The sequence below is a fragment of the Gasterosteus aculeatus genome, chromosome 20 (assembly GCF_964276395.1).
Source record: "Gasterosteus aculeatus chromosome 20, fGasAcu3.hap1.1, whole genome shotgun sequence".
Classification (NCBI taxonomy): domain Eukaryota; kingdom Metazoa; phylum Chordata; class Actinopteri; order Perciformes; family Gasterosteidae; genus Gasterosteus; species Gasterosteus aculeatus.
Window position 1 is genome coordinate 14258949 of NC_135707.1, and position 22306 is coordinate 14281254.

Sequence of the window (22306 nt, forward strand, 5' to 3'; positions counted from 1 at the left end):
TTTTGTTTTTAACATTTTGTATGCGTACCATCACAAGTGGGCAGCGGGTGGCTCCAGAAGTGGTTCTTCTCACAAACCAGCGGCTCGTCGTGGCTCAGCCTGTATCCCGGGTCACACTGGAAGGACACCGTGGAGCCGATGGACAAGACATGGCTTAACCGCAAGCCATTCACTGGAATACCGGGATCCATGCAGGAGTACGTGTCCAACGTGACCACTAGAGAAATAGAAGAAAAACAAACCGGTTTCTGAATATAATTCAAAATCTGTTGCATTTCTTTTATTACATTTTTATAGTTCTTTGTTCATAAACTTTATGTAGCGTCTAGTTTGTGCTGGGATTGTGGTCCTCAACTGTGAGTGACTGGCGAGGATAAATACCAAGAAACATTGTTCAGTGACACAACCACACAGTTCAACAGGTCTGTTCTCGCATATGCAATTAAATTATATCGAAGTCATACAGCATTCATGAAAAATGTCACAGCAATTCTATTTTAGCAGACTTTCCAGACCCCCTTGAAAAAGGTGCAAATAGAATCTTTGATGTTATTACAATCATCACAAAATGATAGGGCTCGGGTTGGATAAATAATAAAGAAAGCAACGTTTCCAAATTAGGCGGTTTACTTTGATTTTTAAATTTCAAAATGAATGCTCGCTCAGACTGTCCCAAAAATGGAGAATATGAGATGACGCTCAAAGGGGACTCTCTAAAAGTTTAATATTTTAGATCGTAGCCAAGGCGGTTCCCTGTTTGTTCCTCTGGCATTAGCAACAACAACAACAACAGAGTATGGCTATTTTTGATGCACTAAATTATGCAGATTTTAGGCATTGAGTGGCAAAAGTAAGCCAGTAAGATATTTTTGGAAATGTATAATCTTTAGAGATATATATTTTTATATATATATATATATATATATATATATATATATACACACACATACATACACAAGTTAAAGACTGCTAAACCAGAACAGATTCAAACAAAGATGTGGGCTAGTTAACGCCTTTTGTCCTGGTTCTATCCAATCTCCTGTGTTGCAGGAGGTTCATTGTGAGATGTCTGGCATCAGTGGCTGTGAGACCCCTTTTTAAATTTTCGCCAATTTAAAATGTATGTAAATTGCATCAACAACAGAATCAAACAGCGGCAGATCCTCTGAAAAGGTCCAGTGCCTTTTGCAATTATTACTGATTCATTAGTAGAGGTTTAGTGCTACTGCAGGTCAACTAGGTTTTACTTTTGACAACGTGGAACAGTATTATCAACTAGAAATGACCCAGTTAACGGTGTAACTGAGTCATATTATGTGGTTTGCAAGCAATCGCTTACAGGCATGAATAGTATTAACACAGATAACAGCCCATGCCAAATGATAACTCATGTGTGATAACAGGGCTCTTCTTTGTACAGCTAATAGAAAACTGGTATTGAGTAATATATTGATTGTGATCTGGCTCTCAAGGAGAGCCCTGAAAAACACAAATGTTGCCTCAGATATTGCATTCATTGACCATTGACGGTTCTTGCCTCCATGGTGCAGGACTTTGGAGGGAGAAATAGCAAAAATAAAAATGATTTGAATTAGAGATAAAATATATTGATTATAACAGCGTAAATATGACTTGAACATGTTTTAAGTTCTGTGGTTATTCATTACTTACTGTACTAATACAATAGGTATCTACTGTATGTTCCAGTGTCTAAGTTGAGTCACTAATTCACAGCCTTACTTTGCAAGACCCATTTTACAAATGAACAAGGCTGGGTTTCCCCAAAGCATTTCAGCCTTAAGATGTGCACTAAATTGCCATGGAAGAAGCTAATATGATCTTGCTGTTATTGCTTTTCAATAGCCTCATCAAAAAAAGAAAAATACACTTCAGAGTGAAACATAAAGACAAAGGCACTTGTGCTCTGCCTTTATTCAATAATACAGACATGATAAGAAACCCTTATGAAATAATGGCTCTAGTGCAAATAATCATGAAAATAGATCACACTGTGTCCAAAGTATTTTGCTATTTCATTTGGAGGAGACGTAGAGAAAAAAATTGACCATTTGTAGTTTCAGCCATTAATGACATTTACAGTAATCGGCACAGTATTATTTATCAAGCTACATGGTTAAGATGTGCATTCTTTACTTAATCCTGAAGTTTGGCTTTGATTATTTGAGAACTACTTCTACTACTACCCTAAACCTCCCACACAAAATACCTTGGAAACAATAGGGTTTATTGACCTAATGCTCAACCTAAAGTAACTGAAGTACCGTTAACAATAGACCCTTTTCACAGTAGCCAAGTCATTACCCTGCAACAACAGGTCAGTGAAAACGGGGCCCATTAACATTGGTGGTGATAAAAGATAAGAAACTTTATCAAGTGTTTTGACAAAAGAGAGACCAATTCATCCTATGGTTGAAATATCTCATTTAAAAGCAATGAAATGCTATAGAATAATATGAAAAGAACAAAAATGTGAATGATTTGCATTCATAACTGCACGACAGTGCTCACATCAATAGTAACATACACTCACCTTCAAATAATATCTTGAATCCACTGTTTGATCGACTGTTATCGGTGGTGAAGAGCAGATACAGAAAATTGCTGCTACTAAACAGGAACTGAGGGACCTGGGTTCCATTAAACGAGCCAATCAGAGGAGAGAGCAGGTTGGGGCCGTCGTGTACTTCCAGGAAGTCATAGCTGAGCTCAGTTTGAAACCTTTAAAATAAAGAGGGCAGAGAGAGGGGGATGCAAAGCACACAATCGGTTTTAATCAAAACATTACTTCTGCTTTAAGTGATTGGTTTTGTTTGAAGCTTCTTAGCCAGTTTTGTCCACGGGGAAAATCTTTAAAGTATCTACATCATAGAATAAGGGCCAATGCAGTTCCTTTATCAAAATAAAATTCTGAAAATAATCATATCAAATAATTTCAGTAGGAGAAAAGTCACACCTATCATTTGCGTTTTCAAATGCAGCTTAAAAAAAGACAGCTTGCAAAAACTAGGACTTTTCAAAATGCTTGCTTGTTTAAAAGTAGAAAGGAGCCAAGAAAAAAAAAATAGGAGAAGTAGCTCTTTGTTTCTCTACAAAGGAGTGTCAGCTCTGAGAATACTCTGATTATAAACTATGAACGTGTTATTGTTTCGCTGCTTAATGGTGGGAAATAAAGATCTAACAGACCTTTTCACTGCAGCTCTCTAAGGGCGTGAGGGTGAGCCACTGAGCAAAATAAGGAATTACACAAGGCTTTCAATATATTTGAAAAGTAGGTCCGGGACTGTTCCACCTCTTGTGATTTTGTATATCTTCTGTGTCTATGCACATGCACACTACTGCATAAATGGATACTACCCACCGTGTTATGTATGCATCGTTTTACATGCATTTTTTCATGGATGACTGTCATACAAACCTGTCAAAGCTGATCTTTATGGAGCTTCCCGGCTCGGCCTCAACGACCCACTCACAACTCAGGGAGTCTTTGTAGTAGCCTGGCCAGCCCGGGGAGAGGATGACACCAGAAGGCCCCGAGTAGTGGCCCCCACAAGGAGCTGGAGGAGGAGAGCGATGGCAGAATAGAGGGAGGGAAAAGGATTTGAACTAAATACATAATTAGAGAAAAGAGAAATTGTCCAGTTGTTATGACTCAGTGATCCTTTTGTACACACATGAAAAAAGCGGGAAAAAAAATAAAGGCTGCGTCACAAACGGATATAGCTGCCTGTTCCACATAAGCCGCTCACTCACTTCCTTCTTCCCACTCAGTAGTTAACACATCTGTCCACTACCCACACAATTATCCGTCATTCCATTTCAGTACCTTCACATTTGGGAATGAGTCCGCTCCACATCCCTTTGCCTTCCTCCAGTTGGCATGTGATGGTGTCAGCCCCCTGCGTCTTGATGAAACCCTCCTCGCAGACCACTGAGATGGAGCTACCCAGTTGGAAACTGTCCCCAAAGCGCCTGGCATTCAGCGGTATGCCAGGGTCAGGGCACTCATTACGCCCGAAAGCTTGTAATGAGAAGAAAGAACATGATCCGGTGACAAATGCTCTTGTGTGAATGAGAAATGGGGTCTTTGATGTGTCAGTAGATAACGCAAATGGATGTAGCTGTCGGTAGGAGGTCTGCTCTGTACACCTGAGGGTGACAATAGCCTCGGTCTAAAGAGCTTGTCGGGCCGTTTCCAGGAGAAACAGAATTACGATGGTGTTGTATTAGGCAATGAGGCAGAAGAGTTAGGAACTCTTCGTTTATTTTTTCATAAAAAGGCACTCACTTCTCTCGGGGAGCAATGTTGTACCATTTCTCCTTACAGCAGAGGCATTCATTTGAAAAATACAAAAGGAGCAGGGTATCCTTTGCAGGTTTATTTGCAGGGAAAACATGCAAATAAACCCAATTTCATTTTGTTTCTTTGCTTAGCTGTTATCACATTTTTCAAAAGCAACAGAATGGAAAGGCTCAGTCGGCCATTGGCAGAGACATTTCCACTCACTCCCAACCATAACAACAGGAAGCTAGTAGATGCAATTATTGGTTAAAATAATGCTTTACGATTACTTCAACTATACTAATCACACATTCCCTTACTGCTATAAGTGATGTTGAACCCTCGTCCAGACATGGAGTGATCAGCCTGAAACTCCAGCTGCAACACATTGCTGTTGGACGTCAGGTGGGAAGGAACTTCAGCCCCGGAGAAGCGTCCTAGTACTGTGGCTCCTGACTGATCCCCGTCTTTGATGGCCAGGAAGTCGTAGGGGGGCTCCAGGTCAAAGTCATTGAAGGCCAAGTGGATTCTGGAGCCAGGCTCGGAGATAATGAGCCACACGCAGTTAAGGTTGTTTCCGTAGCCCTCCGGGTAGTCAGGAGACAACACTGTCCCCATGGGAGCGGTGAAGTTGGAGAAACAAGGGACTGTGTGATAAATGGGATGAAATATATTAGCAATGCTTGTGGAACTTTCATATCCCAGCACAGCCATTTGTTTGACTGCAACTCTCACTGGTCCCATGCCAATTTCCACTGCGCCACGACAGGGCGGAGCACAAACACCAGTATAGAACAATGACCGTCCTATACAACTAGCTCAGCAATCAGGAGACAGCATCGCTCCCATGGGTGCTGAGCAGTTGGGGAAAAATAAAACTGTAAGGGAAATGGAACAGTTTGTGTACAAAGACATTCAGCCATAATAAGCGCAAATAAATAATGCACGTTGTCCCAATGGAACTAGAGACCAGATTTTTGTTGTGGACTTGGGTTAGAGGAAGCTACACTCACAGGAAGGGTTTAGATTTTCTTTGAAAAGGATGTACAAAATGTTTCCCTTTTCCTTTGCATTTGTATGGCATAACAGTGTGTACCCCGTTTCTTTCCCTTTTAAATATCAAGTCAACCCTAGAAATTTCCCATTCCCCATTATACATGTGGCTGTTTATACACACACACACGCACACAGAGCATGGTTATTTAACAACGTAATTAATCCTCTAATAGCTTAGTGTCATTATGAACTTTCCAAGTGCTTAAGTAATTTCTTAATTTGCTGTCATAGAAAAACGATGCACTCACATATGCAGATTGGGATATTAGCCGACCACTGATTGTTGTTCTGGCAGGTTATCATCCTCTCGCCGATGAGCTCGAATCCGAACTGGCATTCAAAGCGCAGAACATTTCCATTTAGAAAGCCACTGCCCTCTTGGTAACCATACAGAGGAGTACCAGGGTCACCACAACTCTCTTTGTCAATTTCTGTGGGTGAGAGTTGGAGAGCAGGAACGAAGAATGAAAAGGGAGAAAATGGGGAAAAGTAGAGGATTAAGTCAAGCGAAGTACTTTGAGATACTTTTTTTTTTTTTCTTCGAACATGTATCTATAAAAGGTCCATAGGACCAGTCTCACAGCCCGGTTAAGAAAGCTTCTTTAGAAAGCGTTAGAAAGGGCAATCGGGAGACTGGCCGACGGATGGAAAGAAGGACAACTTGACTTGTTGCTTTACTGAAAGAGGCCTGGAAATGATATCAGCACTTAAGTCTGTGGACCTTTATAGTTGATCTTGAAGCCGATCGAGCCCACACTCTCATCAGACTGGAGATGAAGCCACATCTGATGAGACATGCTGACAATCAGGTCTGGAACAAAGCTCCCAGTCAGCCTGCAGACAGGGACACCAAAAAGAAGTCACTGGGGTTTTAGAACAGACTTTAATCTCGTCACACAATACAACAAAAAGAAGTAAGATGTATTAAACATGCTCTCAGTTTTGTTTTTTTGTCATTGTAGGTCAGAAAAAGTTGGGTTCAACAAAGCAAACCATCACCGAAATGGTGCTGTCATATTTACTCTGAGGGTTTTCTGCATATTATAGTTTTGCAATATTATCTAAACAAAAGCAGCCAGCAATGCAGAATATGTATAACAGCATGAGCAATACTACGGTACAAAATACATACAAAGTAGTATTTCATGGGGTACTTACACTTGTATTATTGTTTTAGAATCCCCGACTTCCCCTCCATCTCCAATCGTAAGCGAATCATACCCAATTTCTAGGTCGAACTCTTCGAAGTTGATCTGAATAACCTGGAATGAGATGCAAAAGGCGTTAGCGTGCATTAAAGCCTTTATAGTGTTTAAAACAGACGATTGACGCATCAGTCTTATGTCCATATTGTGTGCCAATAGATAATGTAAATATGTTGACTAGTTAAACAATTTGTTAGTTATCGATATTCTTTTTAATATAGAAACCTTTAGTCTGAAAGCCCCACCATCTGCCATCTTAAGTGATTCCAACAAACAGCTCTACCGACTGACATTGCTGTTCTGAGAGTCTTCTTGTTGGTATTCATTTATATTTTTGTCACCAAACACCACCCCCTAACGTGTTTATATAAGCTCATAACACGGCTCCTCAATTCCAGTGTTCCAGAGACAGCTGAACTGACGGAGGCGAGCCTACCTAACGAAAAGTCGATGTAATGCCTCCAAAGAAAAGGACACCGCAAACATTCTTCAAAGCAAGATAGAAGAGAAATGCTAAAAAACAAATCAACCAAAAATGTGCAATTGCCTGTCCGCCTCTGAGATGAATGTTTTGGCCCCCACTGTTTAAGTTTTTTTTCCCCTTAGCAATATTAACATAAAAGACGACATCTTCCCTGATCAAACCTGCAGCAGCTGCTTACATTGATAATAATGACGTATAAAGAGTCCTCTGCAGAAATACAGAAAACACAACAAAGCCACACTATCTCAACAAAGACTTATTATTGACAAAAGAAAGGTGGCTGTGATGACGTGATGACAAACATATGATGGCTGCCTCCCTTTCGCAGGCCATTGGGAGGACAATGCCTGAGTAATATTTGTGCATAAAAGCCTCATTGCGTTGCACGCGTAAGCATAATTACTATAATAACACTAAGGGTCCAAGTTTCAGTGCCGAGTCAATGGCTTGTGTGCCTGGGAGAGTGAAAAGCGGCACAAATCTACGGCACTTGCCAATTCTGGTGAGTGAGAGTTGTTTGGTTATTGTTCATTAGCTGGGTAGCATATAGTTGACACTCTTGTGTATAAATCTCAATGGACCCAACAAGCCAGATTTGATCGACTGTGATGGAGCAGTAATGACCATTAGGAAAACAGCGTTGACCTCCTCCCACTGGGGAAAAGCTGATCTCATTCTTGTTCTCCAAGACAAAAAGAAAATTGCTCAACTACCAACAGCAAAGTCTAATGCAAACTGAAATGCAACCCACTACTCTGTACAATAATGAGGGACAGTGAAAGCGAATTGAAAGTGAAGAGGCATACATATTCAACATAACCTTTTCCCACCTTGGAAAGCCCTTGGAAAGAAAAATGCCTGCATAAATGCGTATTCCATTGGGGTTATCTCCGGTCAAATACCATCCACCACAGGTAGGAGGGAGTTTTCACTCCATTGATGGAATACGGGGAAAAAATCAATTTGTGTTTCCTAACGACTAACATAGGACTCCTACACTTGTTTATGAGAAGGAAGAAAAAATAATATATATATATAAAGCAATAAGGTACGAGAGGCTGTACTTTATCGTCTAATAATGTAACAGTTCGGGGTGTTAGGCCCGATGCGCAGCTTTTATAATACGGGTACCAGCAATTATATAAATAGTAAGTAAATTAAAAATAGTAAGTAAATAGCTGCCTTTCAGCACAAAATAGTAATTACCCACCAAACGTTGTGTATCTCATTTCAGTAGACTAGAGAAAAAATAGTCCCCACACGTGCATGCAAACAGCATTGGGTCTCCTTGCAAGATCTCGGATTCACATTCATTCACATCGCTCATGACGTCCACCTTAATTGTCCGGTTGCGAAACCTATTATTTATTATTAGACCATATTACTGATACGGAATACTATCATAAGTTACACCTGGGATTTCATCAAGTGAATGAGAAAATGAAAGGCATTATTTCATCTTTATGTATATATACACAACCATACCAAAGAGAATACCCCAAACTACATTTCACAATTGGTAGCAAAGTGATCCTAACAGTATTGCAGTTAATCTTTTTCTCTCATGTCAGATTATTATCTTGACCACCTTCGATAGGACTGACGGTCCATACCCTGTCTGGCATTCCTCTCTTAAAAAGGTAACTGATTTATTTATGCAGTAAACAAGTACAATACAATGCACGAGTTGGGCTGTACGCTGTTGAACAAACTGACTGACTGTGGGAGGGGAAAAAAAGTAAAGCCAATCACAATACAGCAGTAGCAGTGGGTTTTCATTTGACTTTGGAGAAGAGCAAGAAGAATACAAACTCAAAGAAGAACCCAGAATTTATTGTTTTTTACCTTGTTTGAATCGCTGGCTGCGATGATCCACACACACTGGGAGTTACTCTCATACTGGATGGGGAAGTTAGGGGATGTAAAAGTCCCGGAGGGTCCTTGTAGATTTGACCCACAGGTTTTTACTGCAATAATATACACATGAAGACAGAAAATAAATACAGTATATTAAACACAATACATATCTGTAGACAGAGTAATAACTCCTGCATTGTAATGTGACAGAGGTAATATATTGTAGATACAAGGTCTATTAGGTGCACTTTCATTAATCAAATTCTAAAAAGGCGCTCCAGGTATTCATACACACAGAAAAGTGTTTTGGAATGGAAATGTAGAGTGCTGCATGCAGCAGGGGCTCTCATACATAATTAACAAAAATGAACTTTCTTTTATCTGCATGGAGCCTATATCCAGGGGCACTGCCTTAATCAAACTGTTTTATTAGCTCTTCAGGAGCCTCGCTCACCCTTGCAGACGGGCCTGTGGTCGCTCCAAGCAGCAAATACTTCTGCTACGCGCTGGCAGGTAATCGTTTTGGAACCCTGGAGCACATGGTCTTCATCACAGGTAAATTGAGCAGTTGCTCCGATGCTGAGAAGATAATAAATACTATTAACGCCTGAAAAAGCAACCAATTCTTGAAAAATGACTGATTGAAGTACTGGAATAATTCTTAATGTAATGTCATAATTGGTTTACATTGCAGAGTAAATCAACATTAAATTCAGTAGACACATGACAACATAATCAATTAAATTCTCCATGTCCCATTTCAAATGATAAACTGTGACATCCTTTAATAAAGTCTTCTGCACCTAAACCAATGAACACCCCAATTATGTTATTATATGAAGGCTTGAAGATGAATTACATTGCAAGTTAATAGACTCAAGGGAGGCGTAGTCTTAAGAAACAGAACATATATATTTCTGCCTTTTCCTACAAGGAAACATTCACTCGGGCCTGCAGGGAGCGGTGAGTAGACACAACTGTGGCTAAATCCTATTGTCCAACTGGATCAACACTGACTTGACCTTTGAGCACCAACGCTTCAGCACCGACTGACCTGAAGTTGGAGCCGGTCCGTTTCCCATTCTCCGGCTCCCCCGGGTCAGGACAGTAATTAGACACCTGTTTGATTCCTCCTTCATTCACTGAGAGAGAAAGAGAAGAACCAAGAGCTCTTTGAGGGAGATACTTTCATTTGCAAAGCTCCGTACTTTCATTTAAAAAAAACACTGCAGAGAAAAGCACTTAAACAGCACGTAACCGTCTGTTTGAATGTTCCGTGTTTATGTTTGGCAACAGAATTTGGTTCCGGGAATCATGTGAGGGTTTCCCGTACATAGATGCATTCATGGCAGCCTACCACAAATTCAACGAGAAAATTGCATTAAAGTCATATCTCGTATATCATTGAGAGTATTTCATTTATTTGCTTATCCCTTCCCTGTCGCTCACTCTCAACAACACACTAACGGCAGACCCGTTTCCCCTTCATGCACATTCATTCAGTTATGCAAAGTTCCCTTTGGAATATAGCTGTTGTTGAGTTTTAGGTCGCACACAGTCACCACCAAAAATAGAATTTTATACTCTTGGCAATAGTGCATGTGACTGTATCTGATATTCATTAATGAGTCATGATTTTGGGCAAAAGTATTCACAACAACAATTGCATCACACTAGATAGAAATACAATTCCAATGCTTGCTGTTCTGTGTTTATTGTGCATTTTTGCCAATTTAATTACACATATAATACAAGCGTACTGTAGGAAGGTGGAGAAAGTCTGTAACAATAGATATCTAAACTCGGGATTTAAGCTCTAGATTACTTGACAATATTGTGGGACTAATGTCTCAATGTCTGATAAACTGCCAGTCATTTGGCAGCGATGAGCGTGTGTACGCGCACACACACACACACACACACACACACACACACACACACACCTTTTGCAATATGGAGTGACTGCCAAGGGTAAATGCAATTCTCTTACCTGAGCTAGACTAAGTAGAGGGAAATATATCTGGGCCCAACAGGGACTAAGAGGATTAAATAACCTTCAACTATCCAATATACAATAATCACTCAGAGAGACTATACATAATAATAGTTTAAGCCCACCAGATAAAGGCTTTCATATAGAGCAAGTCCTTTACTACGGAGCAAATATAAGGAGGAAATACGACTTAACAATCATTAGTCAAAGACGCACATGCTGCAAATGAAATTCATGATACTTAGTATCATCTCCATTAAGGTTTGTTGAAATATTGGCAACGAGACATCATTACCCCTTCACAAAGACCTTTCCATTTTTCTGTTTTTGCATGCGTTTCTTTGGCTTCATTTAAGGGTGTTCATCACCTTTGAAGTTAATCATTTCTGGTAATAATACAGTTAAGAGTTTAATTATATGTAACGAATCCACACGTTATATGAGGCACGCTTTTAAATGATATACAGTGTTGCCTTGTAGAAAAGATTATAGCTTTCTGCATTATTCATGTCTCCATGCAATGCCAAATCAATGACATAAGGCAATAAAGATTACAACCCGTTATCATTGAAGTGTTTAGCACACTGTGGAGTTAGAGGGAATTGCGTTGCAGATTTATGTTAATGACAAAGCTCCGCAAGCAATTACAATGCATTCATTTTGGTCTGAAGTGTACACAAATCATCTGACAAGGAAGTGGTCACTCGACCTTGTCTACTGCTGTGCGCGTGTGTAGATCACAAAGTGCATGAACATTAGTCGATCTCATGTGCTGCTAAAAGGACAGAATGACACATGAGGGTTTCTGGCTGACAGTAACTGATCAAATGTTGCATTCTGCTGAAATATGACGACTAGGCAGGATCTAGCCGAGTGTCAACAAGATGGGCAGGGGACAACAAGGTAAATAGGTCATCAAAAAGAAAAAGAGGGACTGCTCTTCTGCTAAATCTGGTACTGTAGCTTAATTCCTTCAGCAAATGATGCAGCAAAAAAAGGAGACAAAAAGGAAACAAAGACTCAGAACTCAAACACTACATAAACAAACAATGAAAACAGTTGCATAAGAAAAATAAAAAGACTTACTCAAAGACAGTTTGTTAGTGTTGTCCTTTCCTGGTAATAATTTTACCCCTCTGGATTTAAGCTCTCCAGAGCTTTTCACTGGTTGAGAGCAATAGAAAGAGTTAATCAGGTAAAAGAAGTTACAGAATTCAATGTGAGATGATACAGTTGAAGTGTTTCATTCTCTGGATAAGACTTGGCCCTCTGAAGAACATGACAAATGTAATTGCTGCTGATGTGGAGCGCATCCCTTTTCAAAATAAATGCGTGAAACAGCTCTGATGGATTCCTAAGGGTTGTCCAGTCAATCCCATCAAATCTAAATTAGCTTCTCATTTTGTTCATTTTACAAAGACATAACAGACAGTGAACTGGTGAGAATCTAATTAAAACCAACAGCACACAAAAGGGAGTTGATGCGAGTGGTCATCATTTGGAAGCGTCAACACAACAGCCAAAAGCAATGAATGATGTATCACACAAAACAAGGTTTGAATTTGAAAGCATTGAGACGATGCCTCTCGTCTGAACAGCACGCCAGGTTAAAAAACACGCTGCTCAAAAGGCATACTGTGTCTTTGCTTAAACACGGCACAATGATACATGGCATTAGAGGAGAAATGGGATTTGTCATGCAATTGACTTTGTGTCTTTATTTACAAAGAGCTGCCACACATGCGTGTTAGTGAATGTTTCTATTGAGCTGTTTATGGTGAAGTTGCAGGTTTCATTTCTGGCTTGGGACCAGGCAATAAGCCTGTGGGGTATTGTGTATATGCAGCACATACTGTGACTTCATAGTCACGCCATAGTACAATGTCAGGGTAATGGATTATTGAGCTGACGGAGCGGAGTTTTTATAAGAGGAAAGTATATGCATTATCTATCTTACACTTTTTGATTAAAAAGGCCCTTTGAAGTCAGTGGTTTGAAGCAGAAAAGACCTAATGGCCTCTACAGAGGGGTTATTAATCAAACTGTTTAATATTCAGTTAACAAAGATCAAAAACAGTGTTGTAATTGCAGTATGTTTATCTTACGAGGATCCCTTTTCATTCGAGTAGGGGTCCCACTATTACAATGTGCAAATGAAGTAATCCTGTCTTACCTTGATACTGAGCCCTGAAGCCTTTGTGCCGGTGGTTGCTCTCAGTCACAAAATGCAGCCGCAGCCAGTTTTTGTTGCTGATGATTGGTGCCGGAATATTCATTCCGGTTATCCTGAGTGTAAAGAGTCACAAATAAACAAACTCCACAATATCCGTTTTAACTCATTTGACTACGTAGCTTCCCTTGTCAACATTCATATGTGGTACCATACCAAAGGTCAAAAGGTGATGGACACAAAACGAAAAAAAAATTAAAAACAAAAAGGAAAACCTTTGAGAAAATGAAACACATTTTAGATTTGAGAAAGAAAATGCCCTGAATAGAAGATAGCAGCCTTGAAAATGAAGAGCAGTTCTAAAAACCTTAGAAGGAAAAAAAAGTCAACCAATAACTAGGGTCTTAATTTGGCTCATGCAGTCATGTACACACGTGTTTTACCAACAACATCTACAGCCACGTACATGTTTTCTTGACTCAAGTGATGTGTTAAGCAGTGCATGGCTGCAGCATGAGGGACCCTCTTTAATTGAGGGGATTTAAAGCTACTAGGGTCATTCTTATTTGTCTGGGTGAGCAGCTCTGGCTTTTTTTATATTGCCTAGCACTCCCTGCACTGCATATTGTCGTATCACAGTCTAGCTATCGAACAGGGCCTTAGAAAAGTTTTTATTTTATTTTTTTAAGCATGGCCAATTGAGACCTCTAATTCTTAAAGAGTTGTATTGTTATTTTCTATTTGTATGCGGACACCTGTGCACACCTTTTATGTGTTGTGTGTAAAGATGCGCTTATTTGTATTTAGGATTTGTTTTTCTGTAATTTCTTTTGCATTCGCTGCAGAGCAACCAGACGCGCCGGCAGAGAAAATAAAAAAATGTGGCAATGAGAAAGAGTGATGAGGGACAACACAAAGGGGAGAGGCCGAGTTTTTCCCCCTTGGTGGCCATTGCAGATATAGGAAAATGCATTACCAAGTCAACTTGACATTTCATTTCTACTTATTTTGAAGGCGCCACAGGATCCTGCCGCTTAAATTTGAATTGTATTACTTCAGTGAGAAAATAAGATCTGTCAGAGAGATTTAAGGATGGTTCATGTTTTATTTTGAATTACTCAGCAAAATAAATGTGATGTTTAATGTTTTAATCCAAATTATCCATCACAAAAAGGAGATGATGCAGGCTGCTCCTGATGAGGTAAAAAGGTAATTGATTTTCACACAAGGTTGACCCTTTCTTTCCCTGAGTCATGATAAAATGCTGCACACTACACACATGTAGTGTATGGACAGAATAAAAAACAGCAGCAGTCAGGAAGCTGGACAATTTGGTTTGGTTTTCTGTAGGGGAATCAGAAAATTATTGAAAGACTTGGATTTGGATAGTGACAGTAAAGCTTTACCCATCTAGACGTTGCATGGCTGCTCCAGGCAGAAGAGGAGAGCGCTTACAAATGTAAGACCAGCAGAGGTAAATATAATCACACACCTCCTCGGCTGGAGTCAGAGAAAATATGGAGGAGACCCATGACCTTAAAAATTGATCTATTGCAAGCTAAGATTATTCTTTGCTTCCTTTGATGAATGGCATCTGAAGATTTTCTGTTTTCTGTTCATGTCTAGACTGCAGGAGTTACTTTCTCAGCAGTGACTGCTCAGGAGTTTCCCTTATACAGTTTGTTGTCAGTCTGCCAGCAGATACCGTACAGATCACCATATATCCAGTAGCTCCAAACATTAATGGAATTACTTCCTTTACACCTTTTTTTGTGGTGAAAGTCATTTAAATACTGGTTATATTTTGCCTGGGAAGATCAATGATACATCAATCAATGATAAATCCCGGGAAGAAATTCGATAGAATACACACAGTAATTCAACCAAATGTAACCTATCTGCAGGGAACTTATTGAATCCTTCCTCGGGCGACATTTAGCCACTGGGTAGTTCGTATTAAGCCAAACAAACAGCTAGTCATGCCAGATTGCTCTGCAAAAGATACATCTTTAAAGTCAGAGGAAGATAACATGCGTAGGTGACAGTATCCAATCAAAATAAGTCTGCTAAGAGAGCTTGGAAGGTAGGAAATGAGGAAAAGGATAGAGTGAATTTTTTTTTTTTTTTTTTTAAAGGAACAAATTTGGTTGCATACAAGCCAGAAAAGTTTACAACAAGCACAACGCCTTGTAGGTTCTATGTTCTATTTGAAATAATGAGTGATGTGTAGTCTACACCTTGTTGTTTTAGCCCTTTGTGAACAGGGCTTTACAACCCCATTAAAAAGGTCAGACTAACAAAGAACTGTTTTTATAGGTCGAGTCAGATTCCAATGTTGGTTTCGTCAAAAGATAGATTTGTTTTTGTCTTTTGAGTGATGTTTAGCCACATCTCAACCTTCCCCAGTGTGAAGCCAATGGGATCAATAAACTCGCAGAGATGGGAAACAAATTTCAAAACGGATAAAAGGATGAAAGCTGTTAAGAGCGGTCGGAAAAACATATTTCTGCCCCTATTTTCTTGAATTGTGTATCATTTCAACTATCAGCAATAGTTATTTAGTATTGGTCATACTTGGGACATTTCCAGTAAAAAATGGTGCAGATCATAATAGTTACTAATTATTACATATGTCAGAAGTAAATGCAAATGCAAACATGTTCAGTAATTGCATAAAGTATTTATTGAATACATGTATTAATTGATTATTAACTGAATATATTGCTATCTCCTATTCTCCAGTACTGAAGTAGCCTGACAAAGGTTACCATACAAGGTTAAATCTGGCTGACGTTGAGGTTTTAAGCGGTCAACCATCATTAAGCAGCTCTGAACCTAAAGGCTACACTGCAGCTCACCTGTCTGCCTGCAGCTGCTGCTTAATGTTACAACACTGGCAAGTTAAGCTGTCCAGTGGTCTCACACACAGCCAGAGACACCTGAAGAGCGAGCTAGCGAGAGCAATAAATGGTATGTGCATGTGAGAATTGCTCACTCTGAATAGTGTTTGTTTGTTTACCTGGCTGAGGAGAAGGCATCTCTCTAAAATTCTGGTCCCACTGCACTCCCAATAAAATTGTAGTGTTTAAAACAAGAACTCAGGCCTGACAGCCTCTGACATTTGGTGATATCCAATAACATCATCTTTCCGAGCATTCAAGTGATGCACGGTGACCAGTCACCACACGTAAGTAACAACTCCCTCATGTAAAAGAGCTGCTTGCCTGCCCAAATACACACAGGGTCTTTTCATCCTCTCCTGCAAACTAAAACTCGGCTGAAAATGTCACATTTCTCATTGTGGTTATGACTCCATTTAAGTATTTGCCTGATGAACAACCGGAAAAGGTATGGCTTACCTGACCTCTTTCTAATTGCAGGGGCCTTTACATATATGCTAATTAAGAAACAAGTTTAAGAAACCCTGCTGTAGATGGATGTAATAAAGTATATGTATTGCATGTTAGATGCCATTGATTAAAACTCAACATTTGTGTTTCTACTTTATTTCCCGGGTTACATATTACAGTTTAACGATAATGTGAGACGTTTGTTACAGAAGACCTGTACATAGAATCAGCCAGTGAATTATTTGAAATCCATTAATTGTTGCTGCCACTCAGCAACAACAACTGAATTTTTCATGACCAGAGGACTTAAATTTAAATAGTAATCAAATGTATTTATAAAACAAACCACTTGACCCTAAAAACCAGAAGACTAAAAAGTATTTTTTATCAGCATAAGAGTTCATTTAGGATCTTTCAGACATAAAAGAGGATTTCTTGATGGTTTGTCAAAACACATCAGCGGCATTCCATATCAGCTCCCGGTCAAACTCTCTGGAGTCTCGTCAACACGCAATACTTAGCAGGCATTCCACACTCGGAGCTCCTCTCCGGTTGACTCGCTCCGTCTCTCACTGTGACTTGGGATGACAACTCTCAGGGACAACAAGGCTTGTAACTCAGTGATTGATAAGAGCTTCTTTCAGCCTACGATAATTAATGCCCAGCAGGATCACATAAACCTGGCAGATGCTCCCATTCACCCAGGACGTGGACGAGGTGGACAAACTTAGTCTCAAGGTCGGAGGGGTCAAACCCATTTTATACGTCTCAGTTTGTGTGTTGTGATGTTAGGAATGACTGCTACATTAAGCATGCTGAAAGGAGGCTGCTTTTTGGACAAAACTGAATAAGACTTCAAGTGCACTTTAATTTGAATAATATAATAATAATGCTTTTGCAATTAGAACCACAATACACACTTAAAACATTTTCCCGGACACAAAATTGACTTGAAAGGTGCATTTGCATGGCACAAAGCTTTTTCCCTAAAGTTCCCAATGCAAGCGGCTGATACTAAATTAAATATCTTTTAAAATATGACATGGTTCCGCTGCACCATACACACATGTTGTTATCCCAAGAATGAAGGAATAATCCTACGGCAATACAGCCTTGTTTTTCCAAGCCCACACCTCTCTCCGGAATACATTTAGAGCTGCCGATACAGAGGCCAGCTTTCCTGCTGTCAATCTAGACTCCATGCTTCTCTATTCTCATGATGTGAAACCTTTTCTTTTTGTTATGATTAAATACACAGTGGAAAAGTCTCTATGCACCACAGAAATTAATCAGAATAAGCAGAGTTTATTATGATGTATTAAATTAATTATCCCATTGTTATAGTTTATTCGAAGCCACAGCCGAGCACCATACGGTAACTACAAACATCAAAAATTAAAAAAAACATTGACCACCGTCCGGTTTGGCATCGATTGTCTCAGCCATTGGGGGTCTTCCCAAACTTTGCGGCCAGTCAGCGGCTGGCTGTGGGACTGTTAGGCCCAATAAAACGATGGACGTGACAATCGGCTGCACAAATCAACATGACGTCACCACGCTATTGGAACTTTAACTTTACAATCAAAACCTTCAGTAGTAGTAGTGCATATCTGTATTAAAGAAATAGGCCATCAATCCCTATAGCACTAAAGATATTTACTTTACTTACTAGGATTTAGTGGACGTTTCAACCAGTTCATGATCAACATCACTTGATCTTCACTTCAACCTCTTTTACCAAACTGGTAACACCGTATCCACATTACACAACACACCTTACAACACACATCGTCATGCACATTTGTTAAAACACCGTCACGCCTCGTCACAGCTCAACTCACCAGATGGTTGTCGGTTCGGAGCCCTCTACTTCCAGATAATCAGACTTCTCCTCCATCTGAAATTCCGTGAACACTAGGGAGATGGTGTCCCCTGGATCTGCCAGGATGGTCCACTTACACTCCCCACTGGTGCCCAGGCCTGCAGCCCCGCCACCAGCAGACTCACTGCTGGGGATATCAAAGCTGGAAATGAGCCCACTGGAGCCCCTCAGGGTGCCGCCACACGTATCCTCCGCTGTCAGTCGCCAAAGAGTAAAGGAGAAGGAAGGAAAAAGGGAAGGGGGGGGGACATGTGGTCTCTGGGTTATTTCAAAGGGATTACCCAAAGGTCAACATGGGGGGAAAAAGTGGCTTCAGGCATGAAACATCTGTAACTGTCTCCTCAGATAAATGCAAACCAGGGACAGACCAATGATGAAGCTGATGTTGGATACGCTCAGACCATTCAGATACATCTTTTTATTTGTTTTCCAACACATCCACAAGTTGTCCTGCCCCCTATCCAAAGCAGATACATTTATGAGACTGCTGACATCAAATATAACGTCAAAATGTGGCAGTATTCAACAGTGGTAACAGTGGTATCATCAATTCATTTTGAGCCAATTCAGTCCATTTCCTTCAGTACAGTTTATGGGGTTCCTTAATGTCTCTTTCGTGCCATCTCTCGCTTTCTCCCAATCTGGCCTCCTCCTTCCATCCAAGAGTTAGTAATTCATCATTGTGTCCGCCGAGTCCCTTCATGTTTCAGGAAACAAACAAACACGGATAAACACGGCTTGTAATGCTGTGAAATTGTATATTTCGTCTCAAATGTGGGCAGCGTAGCACGTCGGTTGAATGTTAATGCACTCTGCTATAACAGCGCCTTTCTCTCTTTCACTGCACGTCCCTCTCCCTCACCCTTTCTTATATCTCTCCCCCGGTCTCACTTCATTCCTCTCCTCCGATGCCCTCTCAGATTCTTCTGCTATTACTCCCCACACTTTCCTCCACCTCTGTATCCGTTTTTTTTTTCTCCCCAAAAGAATTCTAATGATGGCAGGGCTTTCACAGTTTTCACATCATTTAAGACTAATATGTGACACTCAGCTGTGCCGGCTAAAACCCTTGATGGCTCAGCGCTCCACTCAGCGATGTCAGAGCTGGCAGCCTCGGAACATTCCTGTGTGCCGCGTTACACAATTGGTCAAGGGACAAGGAAGCGGGGGTATGAATTCAAAAGATGATCAAAAATGCGGAAAAGACGGGAGAGCAGGATCTCCTTTGACACATTATCTGCAGCATAGCAACTGATACAAGTCTTCATAGGGACGGAAGAGATAGCATAACTTTGTGAGACATCAATGGTGTACCCAAAAGATCTTATCAAGGGCAGATTCATCCACAGACTACACCAAGGGCAGGTTTTAATGTGCTAAATACCGTCAGCATTATGACACCCGAAGCCCGTGGAGTCATGTCATTGGTTTGAAATGTATCACCTTAACCTGGGTGGAGTATTGTATTTCTCCTCAACGCATGATGACGTCCCGGCACACGTGCAAAGTAATTAGCTATACTGGGAAATTAAATGGATATCAAAGTGCTCCAAGTCATCATTTTTTAACGTTGATGACAGACAGGCGGCAGCTTAAAGTGTCCTCATGTCCGTCAAGGCAAAGAGAGTAAGAGAGTTTGGGGAGTGTAGCGGAGGCAATGGATGAAAATAATCAATAAGTCGAGTGATAAGAGACAAGTGTGCAGCAAATCAAAAGTGAGAGGGAATTAGATAAGATACGGTAAAGAATTGCAGAAAGATTAAAATGTTGCTGGAAGAGGATAACAAATGGAAAACAAATCAAATGTAACAAAAATGACAAAAATTCAGACGAAAAGCCCCAAAACGTCCTTGCAGTCTTTGGCGACTTGTCAAAATGTTTGCAAATGTGCACCTACATCTCCTTGGGATAGTATAAAACACCTCTCCTTTAACCAGGGACCGTAGAAATTCTGACTTAGACCCAAAAATAAATTAACTTTTAAAAAGAATAGTGGGATCCTTTAAAGAGGTAAGAAAGAGTTGTTGGCATCTAGTGGTGAGGTGGCAGATTGCATCAAACTAAACACCACCCGACTTTAGCTTGTCCGTGCTTACCGTAGAAACATGAAACTGCAGAATTCTAGTCCCAGTTAAGAAAAGTGTTGAAATAATGAGTTAATTCTACACTACACTAATAAATACATGTTTAGGAAGATTATATTCCTGTTCTACCAATATGTATTTTCCTTAACCCCTAGTTATGTTCCTTGAAGTGAAGTTGTGAAAACAGACGCGAGCAGCAAGCCGCACTGCTGGACACAATGTGGCCTGAGATCCGCTGCCTTGTTGAGACTTTGGAAAGCTGCCCTGAAACTAAAAGAACACCTAAAAATTCAGAACCAATCAGTTTGGTTGTAAATTTGGTGTGTATGCTACACACCAAAACCAAACCTTACCTGTAACTCAGGATGTGTTGGAAGTTAACGGAATTGCCCATTCACCACTAAAAGACACATTAGACCTTGTTCCATATTGTTAAATGTGAAATAAAACAACTAGCACAATTATCCACGAATGTGCAGAGCATCTGCAGGGCCTAGGGGCATGTACAAGGAAACCCTATGTAGAAACCAATCAAACATTAACACACAGCAGTACGCTATTGTGAATTATAAATTAGCCTTTAAAAACGGTGCATTTAGACGGAGAGCAGAAAACACAGACTGCCATTCAGCACTGTTCTAGTTCACGGAGGCCAAAACGTCACCGTTGTGGCAAATCATACCACTGACATCATAGAGCATGTCTAGTTTTTTTCTATTGAAAGAACATGAAAGCCCTTCTTTGTTCCTCAGATCTTCTTTAACACCACAATAGGATGCAGGAACAAATATCCCCTTTATAGCTTTTTCTGAAGTGGTTTCCATGATAATGTCAGGAATCAAGCAACTCAAGTTTATTTTTCACCTGCATTCTTCACACACTGATCCTGTCTCCGTCTTGCTTCAGGCGTCCCCTCCTCATGTCTTCCCGATTGTGTCCACCTGTGTCTCGTTAACTAACCTTGCACGTCTGTGTGTGTGTGTGTGTGTGTGTGTGTGTGTGTGTGTGTGTGTGCTTAAGTGGCGCGCTGTGTGTGAGTTGCCTTGTCTTGTACCGTTTGTTAAGTTGTTATTGATTAAGTACACTACATCAATACTGTTTTTAGATTCCGTATGCCTGACTTGTACTTTAGTCTCTACAATTTTCTGTGAAACAAACCTTGTATGTCTTCGACCACATCTGGAAATAGAAATGTGACTTTGACATTGGTTCCCCGAGTCTAGCCGTCGGCCTCTTTGTCAAATAACAGACTTGCTCTTTGATCGTCTTTGAACAGGAACAGGTGATGACAGCATAAGCCAGGTGAAAAAAAGAGATATATAAAGAAAGTACGGTTATGTGTGTGGACGGAGGAAGATAAACGTGGCAATGGAAACTGCCCACTGTCTGGGAGCAACTTTAAAAAGGGGACAAAAAGGGGGCTCATTAGCACTTAAAAAGAACAGGCACTCAAAACCGGTCACTGTGGAGGGCTGTTTTAGACAGGGTAAAAAGGGTGCCGTTTTAAATGATCCTTTTGACCAAAGTATGTTGGAGACATTTCATCAAGGCCCCAAGGAACCATATCAACTTGTTGTAAAATGGGCATACGATGAGTCCTTAAAGAGATCATTTAACACTCAGAAAATTAAAATAGCATCAAAAAAAGATTCTCTACGTCAAGATATGAAGGCATAATGTCTACCTGAGCAAGTAAGTGTGTGCGTGTGTGTGTGTGTGTGTGTGTGCGCATTAAAAAGCTGAGTCATTTTTTGGTTTGTTTGCATCGATTTAGCAGCAACATTTCCGCACACGGCTTTCTCAAAAAGAGGGATGGAATGGATTTCCTCAACAACATTTAATAAGAGTGATCTCATAAGTCATTACCATGTTTACAGTCATAGCCAATTGAATTGCACAGGAAATGTGGGTGAATGCACGAGGAG

At 40.3% G+C, this 22306-nt stretch overlaps 1 protein-coding gene across 3 annotated transcripts in view; it reads right to left on the minus strand.

Annotated features, from left to right (window-relative positions):
- LOC120810582 (CUB and sushi domain-containing protein 3-like) overlaps positions 1 to 22306 on the minus strand; it is a 166740-nt gene that overhangs the window by 109867 nt on the left and 34567 nt on the right. For all 3 annotated transcript variants that reach the window (XM_078094170.1, XM_078094171.1, XM_078094169.1), the window contains exons 5-18: positions 18257 to 18491; positions 13069 to 13181; positions 11982 to 12059; positions 9957 to 10044; positions 9357 to 9481; positions 8891 to 9012; positions 6515 to 6618; positions 6078 to 6190; positions 5605 to 5787; positions 4621 to 4947; positions 3845 to 4039; positions 3437 to 3575; positions 2552 to 2739; positions 29 to 217 (exon numbers count right to left, since the gene is read on the minus strand). In XM_078094170.1, coding sequence (XP_077950296.1) covers positions 29 to 217; positions 2552 to 2739; positions 3437 to 3575; positions 3845 to 4039; positions 4621 to 4947; positions 5605 to 5787; positions 6078 to 6190; positions 6515 to 6618; positions 8891 to 9012; positions 9357 to 9481; positions 9957 to 10044; positions 11982 to 12059; positions 13069 to 13181; positions 18257 to 18491 — 2199 coding nt within the window. The remainder of the gene's footprint in view (positions 1 to 28; positions 218 to 2551; positions 2740 to 3436; positions 3576 to 3844; positions 4040 to 4620; positions 4948 to 5604; positions 5788 to 6077; positions 6191 to 6514; positions 6619 to 8890; positions 9013 to 9356; positions 9482 to 9956; positions 10045 to 11981; positions 12060 to 13068; positions 13182 to 18256; positions 18492 to 22306) is intronic.